The sequence below is a fragment of the Oncorhynchus gorbuscha genome, linkage group LG18 (genome assembly GCF_021184085.1).
Source record: "Oncorhynchus gorbuscha isolate QuinsamMale2020 ecotype Even-year linkage group LG18, OgorEven_v1.0, whole genome shotgun sequence".
NCBI classification, from domain to species: Eukaryota; Metazoa; Chordata; class Actinopteri; order Salmoniformes; family Salmonidae; genus Oncorhynchus; species Oncorhynchus gorbuscha.
In genome coordinates, this window is record NC_060190.1 from 18955897 (window position 1) to 18975162 (window position 19266).

A 19266-nucleotide genomic window follows, 5' to 3' on the forward strand; every position below is an offset into this window, starting at 1 on the left:
TTGTGCAATCTGACAACAGGTCCTTCCTTTATAACTGATGCCTCAGAGTTCCTATTGAAGGCAATGTCCAACTTTACACATTTCAGAGAAATTAAAAAATTAGCATTTGAGTGGCAATATTTATTGTTGCGGAAATAGCTGCGCAACGTGCTTTGCTGAAGTGCTAAATTTTAGTTTGTGACCAAATAGAGAATAATTCAATGTACCATCTAACCCGCTGTGAACTCACTTTTAATAACCAAACATTTAACGTCAGCTGTTTAAAGCTGGCTTACAAACAAAACAGTTGAAAAAAAAACAATAGCACACAGAACAGATCTACCGCTTATTAGACATGCCTTGAACGAGAATGACAAACCTACAACTATTTCTTTGCAAATTTGATTGATCGCCCGAAAAGTTACACATTTCCGCTTAAATTAATCTGGCCAAAGTCATGTAAATCAGAGCATGATCCTCAATAAAGTTTGAAACATTTATTACCTTAAAAACAATACAAAAACATTTCCAGAGTAATATTAAATATCCTTATATATAAATTGCATTTCATATCTATACACGAAGTTCAGTTATTGGGCCTGCCAAAAGCTGAGGCCTCACATTATCCAATCCTGCAATTTAGATCTCAAACATTCCCAGCAATTGGCACTGACGCTTCATGGATTTCAACAATTACCAAACATTTCTTGAGAAGCGTATGTCATGTAGAGAAATCCATCGTCATCTTTGTGGTCCTTGTAGACTTGCGCCATGGTAAGAGACATGCTGGCCAGGCCGCTATTATTGATGAGCAGGTAGAACGCTTGACTCTGCATCAGAGACATACGATTTCTGAAACGAGAACGTGCAGCAAGTATTGACAAGTCTAAACAAATGTAGAAATTCTCATGCACAAACGCAAGTCATTATGAGTCATTTAAGAAAAGTGACAGTCGAGCGGCACTCTTGGCTGATTCAGATCAGGTGATTACCAAGTTTGAAATTACCCACGAGTTCGCCCAACCAAAAACATGATTTAGGTCAATTTCCGTCATGATAATCCACGCTTAACAAGTTAAACATTCACAGCAAAACACATCAAGAGACACACCTTATAATGGTAACAAACTGAGTCATGGAAAGTTCTTGTGGGACCAGGAATTTCGTTTTATCAAGAGGCGGCAAGTACTTCTCCCGTTGATACCGTTCAATTATAACCTGTGTATGGTTGGAAAGGTCACTTTTAGAAGGTGCAAATTCAATGGAACTTCAGGGTAGAATAAAGTTTTAGAAATAAGCGAATTTACCGGGATTTTAGTTGGAAACTTCGTTCGGATCCCCGCGACCTCCTGTTGTCTCGTGGCTGTTTGGGATGGAAAACGTGGTTGAGATTATAAAGCACCTCATAGCCTAACATATGCAAATAATTACAGAAAATTAATCACCAAAGCTTTTTCTCTGCTTGAAGGATTTGGGGTGCTGTGGTTTCTCAACTGGCGGCATCATGTGGGCAAGTGACTCCTCTCTTCAACTCCTGCTGTCTGACCTAGGCTATAAGATTTGACCAAGCTGATCAACTAACAGAAATTAAATAGTAGGGTTGCAGTGACGTATCACATGATTACCATGGGGTTGTGTCAGCACGCATCACATGGCTAATAAATTGACCGTTCATTAATGAGTCGGGAAGTGTGTAAAACCAATCCAAATCCTTAAGATCTAATGAAATACCTGAATGTAATGTTTCATTGTAATATATGTTTGAAAAAAAAAACAATACATTTTGAATTACTAAACATTATATAGAGGTAATTTGGTCATTAAAATATCTTACACACAAATTATACATAGAGGCCTTATAATATTATCACACCAAAGTACGCCCTATCATGTGTAGGCAACATTTAGTTTAATGTATTTTATTGGATTTCAAAGGGCATGAACTTCAGTCAGGGGTCGTGGGTGATAGGCATGTGTGTGTGTGTGTGTGTGTGTGCTATGTAAACAACTGGATGAATGGCTCTATGGAATGCATCAATAAATGAATGGAATGTGCTATAATATATGGAATATGGCTACCACATACACTTCTGTAGCATACATTATGACATTTCCAATTTCAGATACAAACAACTAAAGAAAAAGACAGCAAAAGAGAACAGGCGCATTTTAGTGTGAAAAATGCAGCTCTAATCTTTGAACTTCAAATTCCATCATGCGTAGGATACGGCAGTTGTCAACACCACGCGCATTTATTTCCGATTGGCTTATTCCAGAGTGAATCGTTGAAATCGACCAATGGGTAAAGAAAACTCTGGATGTGGGTGGGAGCTCAGTGTGAACGTCACCAATTGACAGCTCGCTGCTCAGACGTGAGTGTGCCTGCCCAGTAGAGAGAGCTATAGGTAGCTATTTCCTTTCATATCACAGGGGCGGCTAAAGGAAAACCCATTCGTCTGAGCACGGTCGTGCCAGTTTGCGCGAACCGAATCCACACACCTGGCCTGGGCATGGACGAACAGGCAGGGCCCGGCGTGTTCTTTAACAACAACAACAACAACTCTGGTTTGCCTGGCGCTAGCAAAGGACCGCATCAGCCTGGCGACGTCGGTGGCGGAGAGGCGGCCAGGGCTCATTACAACATTCCGGGGATATTGCACTTTCTGCAACACGAATGGGCCCGCTTCGAGGTGGATAGAGCGCAATGGGAGGTGGAGCGAGCCGAATTGCAGGTAAACCACGTCAAAATGTCCCGCTTGTTTTTGGTGGGGGTTTACGGTGCTGAGTCCGCTCTAGGAAGATTGACATTTGTGTCAGGAAGCCTACTCGCGCGCTACGGTCTTTTGTGGCGTGAACTGCTCAAGCTACGTAGCTACGAGAGTAGTCACTATAGCACAGGGTTTCCCAAACTCGGCCCAGGGCCCCCCCGTGTGCACGTTTTGGTTTCTACCACACCACAACACAGCTTATTCAAATAACCAACACATCAAGCGTTGAATAAATGTAATCAGTTGTGTAGTGCTAGGGCAAAACGCAAAACGGGGGACCTTGCTATTGCAGAACACTGCCTGTATTGTACTGTACACAACTTTTAATTTCCAAGTGTAGCCTTCTGTGTGCAAATGATTCACTACCATTGTTTTTAAATGATAGAAGGCTATCCAAATGTGGTCAGGCAGACCCAAGGACCTGTCTGTCCTCGATGAATACCTACATCTTGGAATGCAAAGAAACATTGCATGATGCAGTCCAAAGATCTACATCCCATTCTCAATAATATTGGTTGTCGAAATGTCAAGCACAAGTGTATTGAACAAGCAACTCATTAGGCCTACACACACTTCATGTTATTGAAAGCTGAGTTCACCTGTGAAGTGCAATGGCATGTCCAGTTTAAGTCTGTTGAATAATTGACAGTTATCCTTACGAACAGCACAGTTGACTCATGCACTCAGTAGGCAGTGACATTCGTTTTTGTGCCTTACGACTGACTCTTAAATCTATCAGAGGTAAGGCTATTAGCATATTGTGTAGGCCTTGAGTGAGTTGTAGCTTGAGTGAGCTACAACTTACTCGAGGTCTACACAATGTAAGTAATCCAGTCAATTGAAATAAATCTATGGATTTCACAAGACCGGGAATACACATACCTTTAAAAAAAGTAGGCGTGTCAGTAACTGGTGTGACTGCCACTTGCAGCGCAATAGATTTACTTGCATGGAGTTGATCAGGCTGTTGATTGTGGCCAGTGGAATGTTGTCCCACTCCTCTTCAGTGGCTGTGCGAAGTTTGTGAATATTGGCGGGAACTGAACCATGCTGTTCTACATGTCGATCCAGACCATCCCAAACATGCTCAAAATGGGTGACATGGTGAGTGTGCAGGCTATGGAAGAACTGGGACATTTTCAGATTCAAGAAATTGTATACATATCCTTGCGAAATGGGGCAGTGCATTATCATGCTAAAACACAAGGTGTTGGCGACGGATGAATGGCACAATAATGGGCCTCGTCACACCATTGATAAAATGCAATTGTGTTTGTTGTCTGTAGTTTATCTGCTAATACCATAACCCCACCGCCACCATGGGGTATCTGTTGTGGTCTGCGGTTGTGAGACCTGTCGGACGTACTGCCAAATGATCTTATACAACATGGGTAGAGAAATGAATGTTCAATTCTCTGGCAACAGCTCTGGTGGACATTTCCTGCAGCCAGCATGCCAATTGCATACTCCGTCAACTTGAGACATCTGTGGCATTGTGTTGTGACAAAACTTCACATTTTTTAGACTGGCCTTTCATTGTCCCCAGCACAAGGTGCACCTGTTTAATGATCACGTTGTTTAATCAGCTTCTTGATATGCCACACTTTTCTATCTTAGCAAAGGAGAAATGATCACTAACAGGGATGTAAAAACAAAAAATGGTTCACAACATTTTAGAGAAATACGCTTTTAGTGCATATGGAACATATCTGGGATCTTGTTTTTCAGCTCATGAAACAGGGGACCAACACTTCACATGTTGCGTTTTTATATTTTTGTTCAGTGTACATGAGTGCCTCCGAACATTGTTAACCAAGGCCAGTGCCAAGTGCTAGGCTAGGCAACCGATAGTGCATGGGCACTACGTTAGATCTGCACAATCAGCAAGGCTTGATGTGCATTCCCGTTAATACAAACGTGTCCCCGTAGACCGGCTTGTACATAAAGCATCCTCTATTCAGGCCGCAAAGACATCATTTTCCTACTTAACTAGCTTTAATGGCAAGAAGGTGGAGAAAAAAAAAAAATATGCATACTTTCTTCATGAAACATAATTTTCCACAAAGCATTTTGGATTTTCAGACAATTTAGGATGTACACTGTACCGTGTTCAGCCAAGGGTGTGCAACATCCAGAATTGTCTGAAAATGGTGGTGTAAAATTGTTTCATAAAGAAAGTATGCTTATTTTCCCCATAAAATTCTGCCTTCTAGCCATTTAAAGCTAGACAAAATAGGCATTTTTTAAAGGGCAATGCTTGATCAGATTCTAAATTAACTATGTGTAACTGAACGTGGCATTTGTGCATCATTTACTTTGAAAATGTCCTGCCTCAATCAAAGCAGACTTTCATTTCTTATTATGCCTGGACGAAGGAGAGCGAATAGACCTAGATGACGAAGTTACCCTCCTGATTCCGGAGAAGGTTTTGTTTTTTACATTTTCCTCCCCATTTACTTCTAGTGCTTATCAGTAGTAGAGGGAGCTCATTGGCAAGTGACAAATGAGTGTCGGAATCGCTCCACTTGCAATGAGCAGAAAGCAATTTAATATCTTAATGCATTTGTTCTGCTGCCGTGCCACTATATAGTGTAGTAGCGACCCTGCATTCGGTTAAAGTCTTAGCTGAGCGAATGTAAAAATTGAATTGACCAGATATGCAGTGCTTTCAGAAAGTATCCACACCCCTTGACCTTTCCCACATGTTGTTGTTGTTACAGCCTGAATTTAAAACGGAATGAATTGAGATTGTGTGCCACTGATCTACACACACAACCCCACAATGTCAAAGTGGAATTTTGTTTTCAAAATAATTAATACAAAATTAAAAGCTATGTCTTGAGTCAATAAGTATTATGGCAAGCCTAAATATGTTCAGGACAAAACATGTGCTCAACAAGTACCATAATAAGTTGCATGGACTCACTCTTTGTGCAATAATATACTGAACAAAATGTAAATGCAATATGCAGCAATTTCAAAGATTTAGCTGAGTTACAGTTTAATATAAGGAAATCAGTCATTTGGGAGAAAAATAAATATTATCCATCCACTGGGGAGCCAGGCCTAGCCAATCAGAATTTGTTTTTACCCACAAAAGGGCTTTATTACAGACAGACAGACTCCTCAGCACCAAATGCTCACTAACAGGAATGTAAACACATTTGTGCACAACATTTGAGAGAAATAAGCTTTTAGTTTGTATGGAACATTTCTGGAATCTTGTTTTTCCGCTCATGAAACATCGGACCAGCACTTTTACCTGTTTTTGTTCAGTGTAGTTCTTAACTATTTTTTAATAATTATCCAATCTCTGGTTTTACCCCACACTTGCAATTCTATGTAAGGTCCCTCAATTGAGTACTGAATTTCAAGCACATGTTCATCCACAAAGACCAGGGAGCTTTTCTAATACCTCACAAAGAAGAACACCTATTGGTAGATGGGTAAATAAAAAAGCAGACGCTAAATATCTCTTTCAGCAAGGGGAAGATATTAATTACACTTTGAATAGTGTATCAATACACCCAGTCACTACAAAGATACAGGTGTACTTCCTAACTCCGTTGCTGGAGAGGAAGGAAACTGCCTAGGGATTTCACTATGAGGCCAATGGTGATTTTAAAACAGTTACAGTTGAATGGTTGTGATAGGAGAGAACTGAGGATGGATCAACAACATTGTAGTTAATGCACAATACTAACCTAAATGACAAAGTAAAAGAAGTCAGTGCAGAATAAAAAATATTCCACAATATGCAATAAAGCACTAAAGTAATACTGCAAACAAGACATTAACTTTATGTTTGGGGCAAACACAACACTGAGTACCACTCGTCATATTTGCATGCATGGTGTTGGCTGCATCATGTTATGGGTATGGTCATCATTTTCTTTTGAATAAAAATAAACAATTGAGCTATGCACAAAATCCTAGAGGAAAACCTGTTTGTCTGCTTTCCAACAGACACCGAAAGAGACATTTATCTTTCAGGTGGACAATAACCTAAAACACAATGCCAAATATACACTGAATGTTCCTGAGTGGCCTAGATACAGTTTTGACTTAAATCAGCTTGAAAATCTATGGCAAGACTTGATCAACAACCAATAATCAGCAACCAACTTGACAGTGCAAGAGTTAAATAATAATGGGAAAATATTGTAAAATCCAGGTGTGCAAAGCTCTTAGAATACTTCAATCAAGAGATATTAGTGTTTTATTTTTAATCTTTTAAATCATATTTTTAAATGTTCTTTCCCATTGACTTTACAGTATTTTGTGCAGACTGTTAAAAACAAAAAACAATGAAATTAGTCCCAATTTGTAACACTGCTAAATGTGGGAAAAGTCAAGGGGTGTGACTGTAGGGTTTCACTCTGCAACAAAAGCTTTTCCCTTCTGGAAACTACTGGAGAAAAATTTAATTGAGCAGATGGAGATGTTTCTGAACCTTCGTTAATGCCCTACTCAACAAGCTGACCTGGAGGTGCCTGCGTTAAAACAACATGTTGGTGGGGAATGGTCCCACAGAGTGCTCAACATTGACGACACAGAGCTTTAAGAAAATGTTTTTTAAGGTACGTTAGTCGCTAGTATGTGAACACCGGTGGTCACCCCACTCCCTGTTTCCATATCCTTGTGCAGGAGTGTTGTGACACACCAACCTGGTCTCAGAGCATTTCATATTATTCTGTAAGTAAATCCTCAACACTATATTTAGTATGATATGTTACGTTTTGTATGGTTTGTATTAATTTGTGGATGTCCATCACCTATTTTGTATAAAACACTACATGACCAAAAGAGCATTCGTGAGGTCGGGCACTGATGTTAGGCGATTAGGCCTGACTTGCAGTCGGCGTTCCAATTCATCCAAAAGGTGTTCGATGGGGTTGAGGTCAGGGCTCTGTGCAGGCCAGTCAAGTTCTTCCAGACCGATCTCGACAACCCATTTCTGTATGGACCTCACTTTGGGCATGCGGACATTGTCATACTGAAAAAGGAAAATGCTTTCCTCAAACTGTTGCCACAAAATTGGACCTCACTTTGGAACTAAGAGGTCTAGCCCGAACCATGAAAAACATCCCCAGACCATTATTCCTCCGCCACCAAACTTTACAGTTGACACTATGCATTGGGGCAGGTAGCATTCTCCTGGTGTCCACCAAACCTAGATTTCTCTGTCAGACTGCCAGATGGTGAAGTGTGATTCATCACTCCAGAGAACATGTTTACACTGCTCCAGAGTCCAATGGCGACGAGCTTCCCACCACTCCAGTCAACGCTTGGTATTGTGCATGGTATTCTCAGGCTTGTGTGTGGCTGCTCGGCCATGGAAACGAAAAGTTATTGTGCTGGCGTTGCTCCCAGAGGCCATTTGGAACTCTGTAGTGAGTGTTGCAACCGAGAACAGACCATTTTTATGTGCTTCAGCAATCGGCGGTCCCGTTCTGTGAGCTTGTGTGGCCTGCCACTTTGCGGCTGAGCCATTGTTGTTCCTAGATGTTTCCACTTCACAATAGCAACACTTACAGGGGCAGCTCTATCAGGGCAGAAATATGACAACCTTACTTGTTGGAAAGGTGCCATCCTATGACAGTGCCATGTTGAAAGTCACTGAGCTCTTCAGTAAGGCCATTCTACTGCCAATGTTTGTCTGTGGCGATTGCATGGCTGTGTGTTCAATTTTATACACCTGTCAGCAACGGGTGTAGCTGAAATAGCCAAAGCCGCTAATTTGAAGGGGTGTCCACATACACTAGAGATACGAAAGTATCTCTGGGCTGGGTACTTTTCGAAATGGGCGCCTTCGTGACCATTGCTGTCGGAGTTGGAAGGATCACTGACAGGCACTGGCCTAGCATTTTGACCCAGAAGTACTGCTGTTGCACAACACTGGGAATCCATGACATCACATTGAGTGTGAGTGTGTTAAAGAATCACTGTGAGCCTCTCTCTGCCTCTGCTCCTTCTTTGCCCAAGAGGATGTCTGGCATCATCACCACTTTTCCTTCCCTCCTTCCCCGCACTATAAATACATTGCAGAGTAGGCGAAGACGGGAGTGGGTGCAGGAAGAAACAACCAATGGGAGAAAGAACCGACCAATGCTCACCAGCATGTTGGGAGATCTGGGGGGTTTTTTCACGCTTTTTTTTTCTGCATAACCCACACTTAATGTAAGTGCTGGGTCTCTGAGGAAACAGTACATGGGCCTGTTCAGCCTATTTCTTTGCCTTGGCTTGCACTTGGGAGCCCCCCCCCATCTGAGCTGCTTGTCAGTGCTTGGTATTCAACTCCCTCCGACATTTGAATAATAGTCGTTTTTTTCCTTGTTCAGAGACGTTTGTTGTCAAGAGAGCGGCCCAGAGGCGGCCCGCGTCGTTGGGATCTTTCGGATCTCACGGCTTGTCGGCTTCCGCGTGTTCTCCAATGACCCATAACAACCAGTATGAATTTTGGTTTCAAGTGAGTCATGCCACAGAGCTGACACCACGGGTGTCGTGGCTCCCTGCCCTGTCGTTAAAACGGAGCCTGATGTTTTTCACAGAAGCAAGCTCCAGGCTGAATCTCAGGTAGCTACTACCCAGTGCTGGTGAGGTGTGGGAGGGGAGGGCTTTTTTTTGTGTACATATTCCGCCACACTGACTAGTATACTAGTCGACGTGTTACGCATACTCAAGATACTACTACTTCCTTGGCCTTTTCTGGGTCATCACATTTTGTCATTTCCCCACAAGTGTTTATTCCAATGACTCCCTTTGACTGCCCTGGAACAGTATGTCCATTTGAGAATGTGGGAGTCTGAGAAAGTCCTCTCTGAAGGAGAGAGTGTGCGTGTCTCCAATGGCACTCCATTCCCTATTTAGTGCACTACTTTTGACCAGATAGCCTTTAAAAGGAATAGGGTGCCATTTGGAAGGTAGCCAGAGAGCGTCCTCTCAGGCAGTTGGGTTTACAGTAGCCCGGCACCTCCAGTCTATGAGTAACCATGTCTGGTATTCTAACAAGAGGCCCACCTGCTAGCCCTATGAACACCAACACTGTGTTTTACAGGTGTTTGTACCGGAAGGGACTATCTGGCACTGTGGACAACACTGCAGTATTCATACTTGTTTTACTGTGTTATTTCTTTTGCATTTTATTCCACAAAGCCTTTAGATGATTTAGAGATTGCACTTCACGAGTTGTTTCACGACATGAATAACTTTTTACTTCAGTTTCAGACCTTCCTCTGTGCGTGGATACTCAGTAAGATGGAGCTGTTTATTCAAAACGGTAAGAGGTCACGGGCCAATAGTTAGAAAAGGTGACATCAAACCAACTCTGCAATCTCAATTATAACTCTGCATAAAGTAAATGTTTTACTGAATAACACCTTTTTATACTTTAATGATTTGCATACCACCATGCTTTCAGTGTGTGTGCCATCATATCATGACACTTAAATTATGCAAAGTTATGTAAATGGTGATAGGCTATGGGGGGAATAAGGCCTGCAGGCTACTCTATTTAAAGTATTACTGCTTTGGTGTGTAATTCCAATGCCATTTTATCTTTTTAAGTCGTCTTTTATAGACCTATTTTCATCTCACTAATTAAATGACATCGTCAAGAAACCGATGTGCAATAGCCGTTGCTGTGGGTAGACAGTATGCCTGGGACTATGCATAACTGACTGCTTGCCAAGGCTAAATCTGGACCTTGCTGTCATTGCAACGCATACGTCAAATTCCAGATCGCTGTTTTTATGGCTTCCCGTCATTATCCCATGTAATGAGGTAGATTATCATAAGACCAGACCATTATCGTTCTGCTGTCTGAGGTATGTTTATTTGCTCAGAATTTGCACGTCCACCATGTTTTGATGACATGACACAAATCGGTTTACGGAGAATATGTTCAGGAGATCAATTGACACCCAGGCAGCAATTTTCCCACTCTGGGGAGAAGGCGTGGAGTCCATCAGACTGGGGATAGTGCGTCTATAAGTAGTCTCTCTGACCTCTGGATCGATGGCGGAGGGGGAGAATTGAGACCGAGCGCCCCAGAGGCTGACTGTCTACTCCATTGGAACTCTGTCTAGCAGCTCCAGAAACACTTGGCCCTGCCACAACATTTGGCAGGCATAAATAAATCTTATAAACCAATTTTAAAATTTGGAAATATATTCTCCTGCCATTTGTATCCTAAAAGTGTGACAGTACGAATGGTACCTCACCTCCAAAGCATGACAGAATAGAAATAATCCAAATTAGCTAAATTTCCATTCAATTGGCAACAGACTTTCCATGTGAATATTCTAAGATCTGCATTTTCCCAGCAGAGGTGGTTTTCCATCAAACTGACTTGTTGTGGATAGAAGGCTGAGAGTTATGTAGTGCACATAAAAAGCTTTTTCTACGCTTTATGTTTTCATGTACCGAATATTATTTGTATTTTTTTTAAATTTGCCAATGCTTCTGTTACAAAAACTTATTTCATAAATAGCTAACTTTCCCAAGCTGTTTTTGGTGCGTGCTCTCTAGACCAGTGGTTGCCAACCTGTACTGCAGGTGGTCTGCAAATTATTATTGTTTTTTTTCAAAAGTTAATTAATACTCCCAACAGTTGGGAGTATTAATGGTATTATAAGCAATTTATAAACAATTTTACATTACTTTTCACAATGCTAATTGTTTATAATAAATAATAGTCCTTTAATTTGTTACATTCACTGCTATAATTGACTAAGTTCAACCAGCAAGATATTTTGTTTTAAAATGTGACTGCAAATGGTGGTCCTCGAGCTTTCAACAGTGATTTGGTGGTCCCCGGAACGGTAAAAGTTTGGGGACCACTGCTCTTGACAACAGTTCGCTGGTAAAGTGGACAGGGTATGTTGTATGATGAGACAAAGATAAGATCATTTATTTTATTTTATAATAGTCAGCCAAGCACCGATCATCATGTCTTCAGCCTACAAATAATAACCTGGATCTATTTGAAATTTGCATTAATTTCATCACCGTGCACTAAACCACCATGTGAAGTTCATCATGACTCCTATTTCGTCTGTGCGTAGTAACTTTACATGTACATATTACCTCGACTAACCTATGCTCCTGCACATTGACGGTGTATCGATGCTCCCTGTATATAGCCTCGCTACTGTTATTTTAATGTTGCTCTTTAATTATTTGTTATTTTCCTCTTTTTTTTTAAATGTTTTTTTACTTCAGTTCATTTTAGTAAATACTTTCTTAACATTTATTTTTCTTGTCTTCATTGTTGGTTAAGGGCTGGTAAGTAAGAATTACAGTGTAAGGTCTACCTACACCTGTTGTATTCGGTGCATGTAACAAGTACGATTGGATCTTCCTAATAAACTATTCATGCTTTTCCACGTCATGGTGGGAGGACAACACAACTTGTCCTCTAAATGGCTCCAAGTTCACCTCGACATGATGGTTATTATCTCAATATTCACTCATAAAACGCTTCCAATGCAATTGTAGCATAATCTATTTCACCGGCCAAAAAAGTATCATGTGACTTGGGATGGTTGACAACCAGGCGGGCTGCATTGTTCTGGAGTTGAGTTATGCGTCAGCTAATTCATCCAAGTTAATATGGTTGGATGGAAACCTGGTTATTGTCTAACGTTTATTGGTGGATAGGTTTCTAGCACGCACAGGAGGCTTTTGAGATTAGTGTGTATTTTTTTTAAACCAGTAAAAAAAAATCCCTTTTGCTATTCTGGGAGAGTGTAGGTGGCTATTGTTTTTAACCCTTTCTTTGAAGAAATGCCAACACCAAAAAGGCTTTTCAGAATTGTACAGGAGCGCCTTGGAATTTGTTTAGCTTTTCTTGGTCCACTTTCTGTTCTATTGGAGTATCTGTGGCCTAATGTCTCACATCACCTTGGTGTCTTCGCTGTAGCGGTGGAGCTGAAGTGCTGACAATGTCAGGTATAATATTACTGCAGCAGTGTGATCACGGAAAGAGCCCTGCCAGCAGTTAGTGTCACATTCTCCATAGATTTGTCTCCTGACATTGGAGATGGACGGAGTGCGGGCTTCCCGCACACTGCTCTTGTCATGTGGAAATCACAGCAGACTCCCACGCGTCATTTCACAATTGCCATTAGCAATACCACCCAGTCTGTGGCAGTAATGCTGCTGACTGGGGTTTTCAGGTTTATACCCCATGATGCGTTTGTCTAAATAATGTAACTTCTATTTGAGTAATTTAGCAGAGTGAGTGAGTGCATACTTTTTCGTACTGGTCCCCCGTGGGAATCGAACCCACAACCCCGACGTTGCAAGCGCCCTACCATCTGAGCCACACAGGACCACTTGTTGGGGGTATTCTTGGGTGGATGCGTGGGATTGAGACAACACATGCTTCTTAAGCAATGATGCATCACACGAGCGCTCTCTCGCTTCTGCAACACAGGCCAAAGCAAAGCCCAGGTTTATACTTCTTCCCTTTGACGTCATTCAGAGGCTCCCTTGTAAGGAATGGTATGCACACCTGCTTGTTTTGCCATGTAATGCAAACAGCGGAGCCAAATGCAACCACACCCTGGGTCACGCCTAAGCACCATAAGCACTTTACTATTCTCGTCAACAACAGGAGGTGCCTGGCAGACAACGCTCTGGAGAGTGGCACTGAGGCGTCCATCTTACAATGTGTTCCGGGCCCGTGAGTGCGTAAGAGTGACTTTGGGTTTGTGTAAGACAGATGTGAGTTCTGGCATCCCTGTGCATTGTAAACCTGATGTATGCCTAATGAATGTATAGAGATGCAGTATTTATCTTACTATACTATTTTTTTTAAGTATTTTTTTTATATGAATCACATATGAATTACAGGTCATCAGTCCAACTGATTTACCATGTAAGTATAGTACTGTTTTTGACCACTATAATCCGTTGATTCTTATAACCTGGATCATGTGACAATGGCAGCAGCAATGACACATTAGTGATGGATGAGATTGGACTGGTGACCTGATTTCAAGATTCAGTTAGTTAGATAGCCCTCCGAGAACTAACTGGTTGCTCCACTTAGCCAAGTGCTCCAGCTCAGTAGCCGTGTTGGACACACAATCATGCATACAGGTCCTAGATCTTTCTGGGGGACTTGCTGTTGCTTTAAGAAAGGGCTTTGGGAAGAGTGGGAGACCCTGCCACCCCTGCATTACATAGCAAGGACAACTGAAGTGGTAGAAGAAAAGGATGTGGAAGTAGGAGAGAGACTAAAAGAGACTTCACTTCACGTGGAGTCGTCAGTTCTCACTAGTCGGCACGGTTAACTTCTTTCTGGCCCTTGTGATATTATCCATGGGTTACAACTCATATGGCAGTTGTCATCTGGTCCTCAAGCGTGTGGACCAGATGACAACAGGCTGAGAGCGAGGCATAGAGAGAGAACATGAGAGGAGGGTGAGAAGTCGTCAGGCTCGCACCACAGAGCGAGATGGAAGAGAGGGCCCTGTGGCGTTCTCCAGATAGAAAGTACTTCCTTCCTCCTCCCTTCTTCGTGCCCCTCAGGGGAAACCGAAAACCAAAAGGGGATTATGATTCCTGTAATTTCCATTTTGATGTAAACAAGAGGACTAAAAACAAAACACCCGCGTCTTTCCTAGTCTCCCAAAAAATCTCCTCAGTTTGTCAAAGCCCCTGGTTGGTCCTTCTCCTTAGGAATTGTTTTGATACATTTTTGTTTCTGATGTTTTAAAGTGTGTACTGGTTTTATAAAGAAAATATTGACATCATTTCTAGAGACTGTCGAGCAATATACAATGGATCTGGGTGTATTGAATTAACCATACCATTAAACACAAATGTTTCCTTTTGAGTTAAGTAATCACACAGGCGTATGCGTGCTCTATCCTCCAGATGCTCTTCAATGTCGGTTGCCAGATTAAAAGGAATCTGAGCAGACAACGTGTGTGTGTGTGCCTCGGGGACACCACCTACTCTTGTGGTCCGCAGTCTCCACACACAGCGTTGGTGTGTGTGTGCGTGCGCCTCGGGCACACCACCTACTCTTGTGGTCCGCAGTCTCCACACACAGCGTTGGTGTTTACTCTCTGTGTGTGTCCTCAGTTCAGACAGAGCGTGCCAGGGGACTGCTCCAGCCGTTTCGGGTATTCATCTGAATTAAGGTTCAGCACTGGAGAGAGACCGTGCCGACGTTAATACCACTTTGGCAAAGTCTGCTGTTAGCTGTCATGTTTCTTGTTTTGTATTGGGAAAGTCGGTGCTCTCTCAAGACCTTATCTAGCAGGCTACCTATAGAGGGATTTTCACACTACTGAGTCAAACTGCACAGAGCTGACCTGGTTATGTATCCAGCGTTGTTGCTGTAACCGTACTTAAGAGGACAATGTGAAAATAAAATACCCGAGCCGGCACGGTTGGCTTTGGATCGTCACAATGGTGTGAAGAGGGTATAGCAGGCATCAAGGGACGGGGGATACATAAACTAGGAACGCTGATGAGCTCTTCATCTTGGCACTCCTTTGTAAATAAAACAACTGCATTGTCGTTAAGACTGACTATTCAAATCCAATGTACCTGTAATCACTTTGGAGATGTTTTGACGGAAACTACAAGCCCTAGAGTTACATACAGTAGGAGTTTGGGATCGAGTCTTTGTCTTGCAGACCGACCGGTCTACAGATCACACGGAGTCGTCATTTAGGATGCCGGGTGATTTGTAGGTCAGTCAGGCTGCAGTTGCCAAATGCACTTGAACTTCTCCCTGAGAGTGCGCTGTTAACTCCGCAAGAATCCTTGGCCGTTACTCCTCTCCCTGTTGGCCTTGTCGGCTCCAATTGCTGCCGCATGGCACAGAAATGGCCCACGGGATGCTCTTATCCAGGTTATTAAACAAAATGAATTGAGACACTTTTGCGCTGTGGCTTGTCAATGAGCGTCCGCTTCGTTAAGCTGTGCTGAAGGACTGACCAGAGAGGAGAATTCAGGATCGCCTTGTGCCAGGGAGGTGAAATACAGTAATAGTAAAAACATGTTCAGGTCCTGTATGTATCAAGCGTCTCAGAGGTAGAAGTGCTGATTTAGAATCAGTTTTGCCTTATTAGACCACAATGAATAAGGTTGCATGGATGGGGGCAGCTGATCCTAGATCAGCACTCTCATGCTGAGGTGCTTGATACATACGGCCCCTGGTATCTTAAAGCTGTTGGGTTTTGTTTGTTAGTCATCTAAATACAGCCACTCGTGAGTGACCACTTTGCGTTTGCCTTACAGCACCTCTTATCTGTCAAAGCTGTGTGTGTGTGTGTGTGTGTGTGTGTGTGTGTGTGTGTGTGTGTGTGTGTGTGTGTGTGTGTGTGTGTGTGTGCGCCACACACTCTCTTCTAATCCCTAACCCCGGTGCTCCCCACTACTCTATTGTGACATGGAGGGCAATACCGATTTGGCCGTGCCCTCTATGTATATTCTCCCACAGGCCCGCATCCTGTCAGTCATATTGTCACATTCAGTATTCCACAAAGACCTTTAGGTCGTTGAAATGGAGCATGGTTTTAAATTGAGCTATAGCTTGACAACTCCATAGTCATTATGTAGTATTCTATTACTTCCAGGTGAGTTTAGTCTCTTACTAAGCCATGAAACTAAGTGTTACATTATACTAATGATATATCAGTCAACATAATGGCGGCGGCGTTGCTTGAACTAAGCAGCTCTGAAACCTTTAAAGGATGAAATACATTTTGTGGCTTGTGTACTGGAATCGTGGACTGTCTATGGACCGTGTGCATAAATGTGGCACAATAAGTTAAATGCAACAGTTTTGTTGGCTTCTGCTGTGTGAAGCTTTTTGGCCTCGCCATTGATTGGCTGATGTTTTTGGCGGGATAATCAGACTGCTTCCGTAGACACTCACTTAACCACCTCGTAATGGCCGCCGGGTAGCTCAATGCCCCGTAATCCTTAGGAGTTGACTCTTGTACCTTTGATTCGCAGCGGCTGACAACGGGCGCTTTGTGCCTATGTGAGCCACTATGTAACGCTGGTTAAGCTCGCCCGCATACCGTCGCCCACAGCCACTTCCTGTGTTAGCATAGTGAGCTAGCACTGCAATGTTGCGTTCAATCTGAGTCCTGGCTGCTCTCTCAGGCAGAAAGACCTGTATTTGGTGCCTCACTCCATCTGGGTGTATAAGCTGTGTATAATCTCAATTTGGGCCATATAGCCTAGTGTATGAATGCTTTATGGCGTCTGTTAGAACCAGAATGTACTAATTGCTCTGATTCTTCTGCCATGAGCTGCCGAGGTTACTGAACATAGAGGAAAATGTAGTCCCACTCTACAAGGCAGTCCTTCAACAGTTAATTTTGGGTGTTGTCGTTTAGTGTAATGGATTAATAATTGTCTGACAGTTAGTGTGTTGGATTTCCTCCTCCCTACTACTGCACCATATGTTGTAACACCTTACACTCTTTGTAGGAGCCTAAATCATATTTCCTCATAAACTTTGTCCACTCTTTTGTATTGTAGGTAATGAATGTCCTTAACATTGACTTGTTTTGGAAATGCCAAAGACAACAATACAAAGGCATAGCTTTTAAAAGCCTTACAGGATAGGCTATATCAGCTACCTGTGTGTGTGTGTGTGTGTGTGTGTGTGTGTGTGTGTGTGTGTGTGTGTGTGTGGTTTTTGTTTGTGTTTTCATGCATTTCAGGCATACACTCCACTGAGCTTCTTGGGCATCAAGGAAAAAAACAGAACGTACTGTTTTAACAAGCATTCAGTTCCTTTTGTCAGCATAGCTGCTCCTTTTCCTAAGGGCCTTGCTGTTTTCGCACATCAGAGGGGAGTATTTGAGTACATGTGTTTACAAGTGCGGCCGGGCCCAATTTAATGCTAATATGACGGTGCCCGTAAAGCTGTGCGAACTGGCCAGGGAGCGGGGGCGTTAGTCCCGTAAACATCATGGTCCCGCTGAGCCAGACCTTACGTCATGTCTCAGGCATTTCTAACCCTTCCCCCTTTCATTCCTCCCCGCCTCAACTCTTTCCCCGGCAGCTTAGTGGGACAGAGAGGATCGGCAATGAAAGACCCTGACTTATATGTGATTGGGGCGACACACAAACCCCACCCCACTCTACCCAAGCCCAACTCCACCCCGTGTGACATTGCGTCCATACTCCAGCCACAGCTTAGTGGAGCAGCGACTGTGTGCAATTTACAGGCCTTCCCTGCTGTCTAAATTCTCTAGTAACTGTATACTTGTGGACTTCTCCCCATGCATTTGAAAGCATTCCACTGTATTTATTCTACCTTTTTTAAATCTATGAAGGGAAGTACGTAGAATGTATGCACACATGACTGTAAGTCGCTTTGGATAAAAGCGTCTGCTAAATGGCATATATTATTATTATTATTATTAAGTAAGCAAATGCACACTTGGGCAGAAGTGTAGAGGATTGGGACGCAACCGACTTGCATGTAATGGGGTTACACATTTTCTCCACTGTCATGATGATTGGTTCCCACTCGTCAGTTGGTCCTTCTGTTCTGTGCAATTGTCACGCCTTGGTCATTGTATTTTGTGTTTTCGTTATATTATTTGGTCAGGCCAGGGTGTGACATGGGTTTATGTTATTGTATTTTCGTATTGGGGTTTGTAGTATTTGGGATCGCGTCTGATTAGGGGTGTTTGTATAGGCTGGGCTGCCTGAGTCGGTTCTCAATCAGTCAGGTGGTCCTGTGTAGCTCAGTTGGTAGAGCATGGCGCTTGTAACGCCAGGGTAGTGGGTTCGATCCCCGGGACCACCCACACGTAGAATGTATGCACACATGACTGTAAGTCGCTTTGGATAAAAGCGTCTGCTAAATGGCATATATTATTATTATTATTATATTAGGTGATTCTCGTTGTCTCTGATTGGGAACCGTATTTAGGTAGCCTGAGTTTCGCTTTGTATTTCATGGGTGATTGTTCCTGTTTCTCTGTGTAGTTTCACCAGATAGGCTGTAATTAGGTTTCACGTTCCGTTTGTTGTTTACGTATTTGTATAGTTATTTCATGTATCGCTTTTTTCCTTTCATTAAAGACATGAGTAACCACTACGCTGCATTTCGGTCCGACTCTCATTCTACAAACGAAGAACGCCGTTACAGCAATGCTGTACTGCACATCAGAGGACTATATTGCAGGGGTTTTCTCAAGCCTCTCTCGTGTGTAAGGCATAGGGAACAAGCGACACGTGAGCCTAAAAGGTCAGAACATCAGTGTGCGCAGACTGTCTGGCATCATGGTGTAGTCAGTTTACTCCTTCCTTTCACTTATCTACTTGCCTCCAACTCAGAAAGTCCACTCAATAAAACTCTACAGCCAAAGAACGTCACCAAACGAAAAGCTGCCTGGATTTACTTAGTTTGTTCAGTGAGCGGCTTGTAAGTTGTGCATATTTACATGTAGGCCTAGTCTTTGCTCTATATACTCTTTCTGAACTCAAACACACACAATCTGCAAGGGCTCCCCCTCCCCTCTTC

At 42.8% G+C, this 19266-nt stretch overlaps 2 protein-coding genes and 1 non-coding gene across 4 annotated transcripts in view; 2 read left to right on the top strand and 1 right to left on the bottom strand.

Moving 5' to 3' along the window:
• Nucleotides 1-213: 213 nt before the first annotated feature.
• LOC124002516 (microtubule-associated proteins 1A/1B light chain 3C-like) lies at nucleotides 214-1584 on the bottom strand. The gene is made up of 4 exons (XM_046309963.1): nucleotides 1425-1584; nucleotides 1287-1342; nucleotides 1091-1197; nucleotides 214-831 (listed from the first exon to the last, which is right to left on the bottom strand). The coding sequence occupies exons 1-4, from the start codon at nucleotides 1483-1485 to the stop codon at nucleotides 666-668; spliced, it is 390 nt and encodes a 129-aa protein (XP_046165919.1). The 5' UTR covers nucleotides 1486-1584; the 3' UTR covers nucleotides 214-665.
• Nucleotides 1585-2332: 748 nt separating this feature from the next.
• Nucleotides 2333-19266, top strand: part of strn (striatin, calmodulin binding protein) — an 82994-nt gene continuing 66060 nt past the window's right edge. Inside the window, exon 1 of one of the 2 annotated variants that reach the window (XM_046309960.1) lies at nucleotides 2333-2711. In XM_046309960.1, the coding sequence (XP_046165916.1) occupies nucleotides 2490-2711 (222 nt within the window). In that variant the 5' untranslated portion in view covers nucleotides 2333-2489. The remainder of the gene's footprint in view (nucleotides 2712-19266) is intronic. The other variant, XM_046309961.1, reaches the window with a different exon arrangement.
• Nucleotides 18470-18549, top strand: trnat-ugu. The gene has a single exon. It is a non-coding gene; the product is annotated as a tRNA-Thr (tRNA).

Coding starts and splice junctions, on each gene's coding strand:
- LOC124002516 (XM_046309963.1), bottom strand. CDS start 1,485: ATGATGCCGCCAGTTGAGAAACCACAGCACCCCAAATCCTTCAAGCAG. Junction 1,343..1,424: donor CAAGCAGAGAAAAAGCTTTG/GTGATTAATTTT, acceptor CATCCCAAACAG/CCACGAGACAACAGGAGGTC. Junction 832..1,090: donor CAGTTTGTTACCATTATAAG/GTGTGTCTCTTG, acceptor TTCTCGTTTCAG/AAATCGTATGTCTCTGATGC.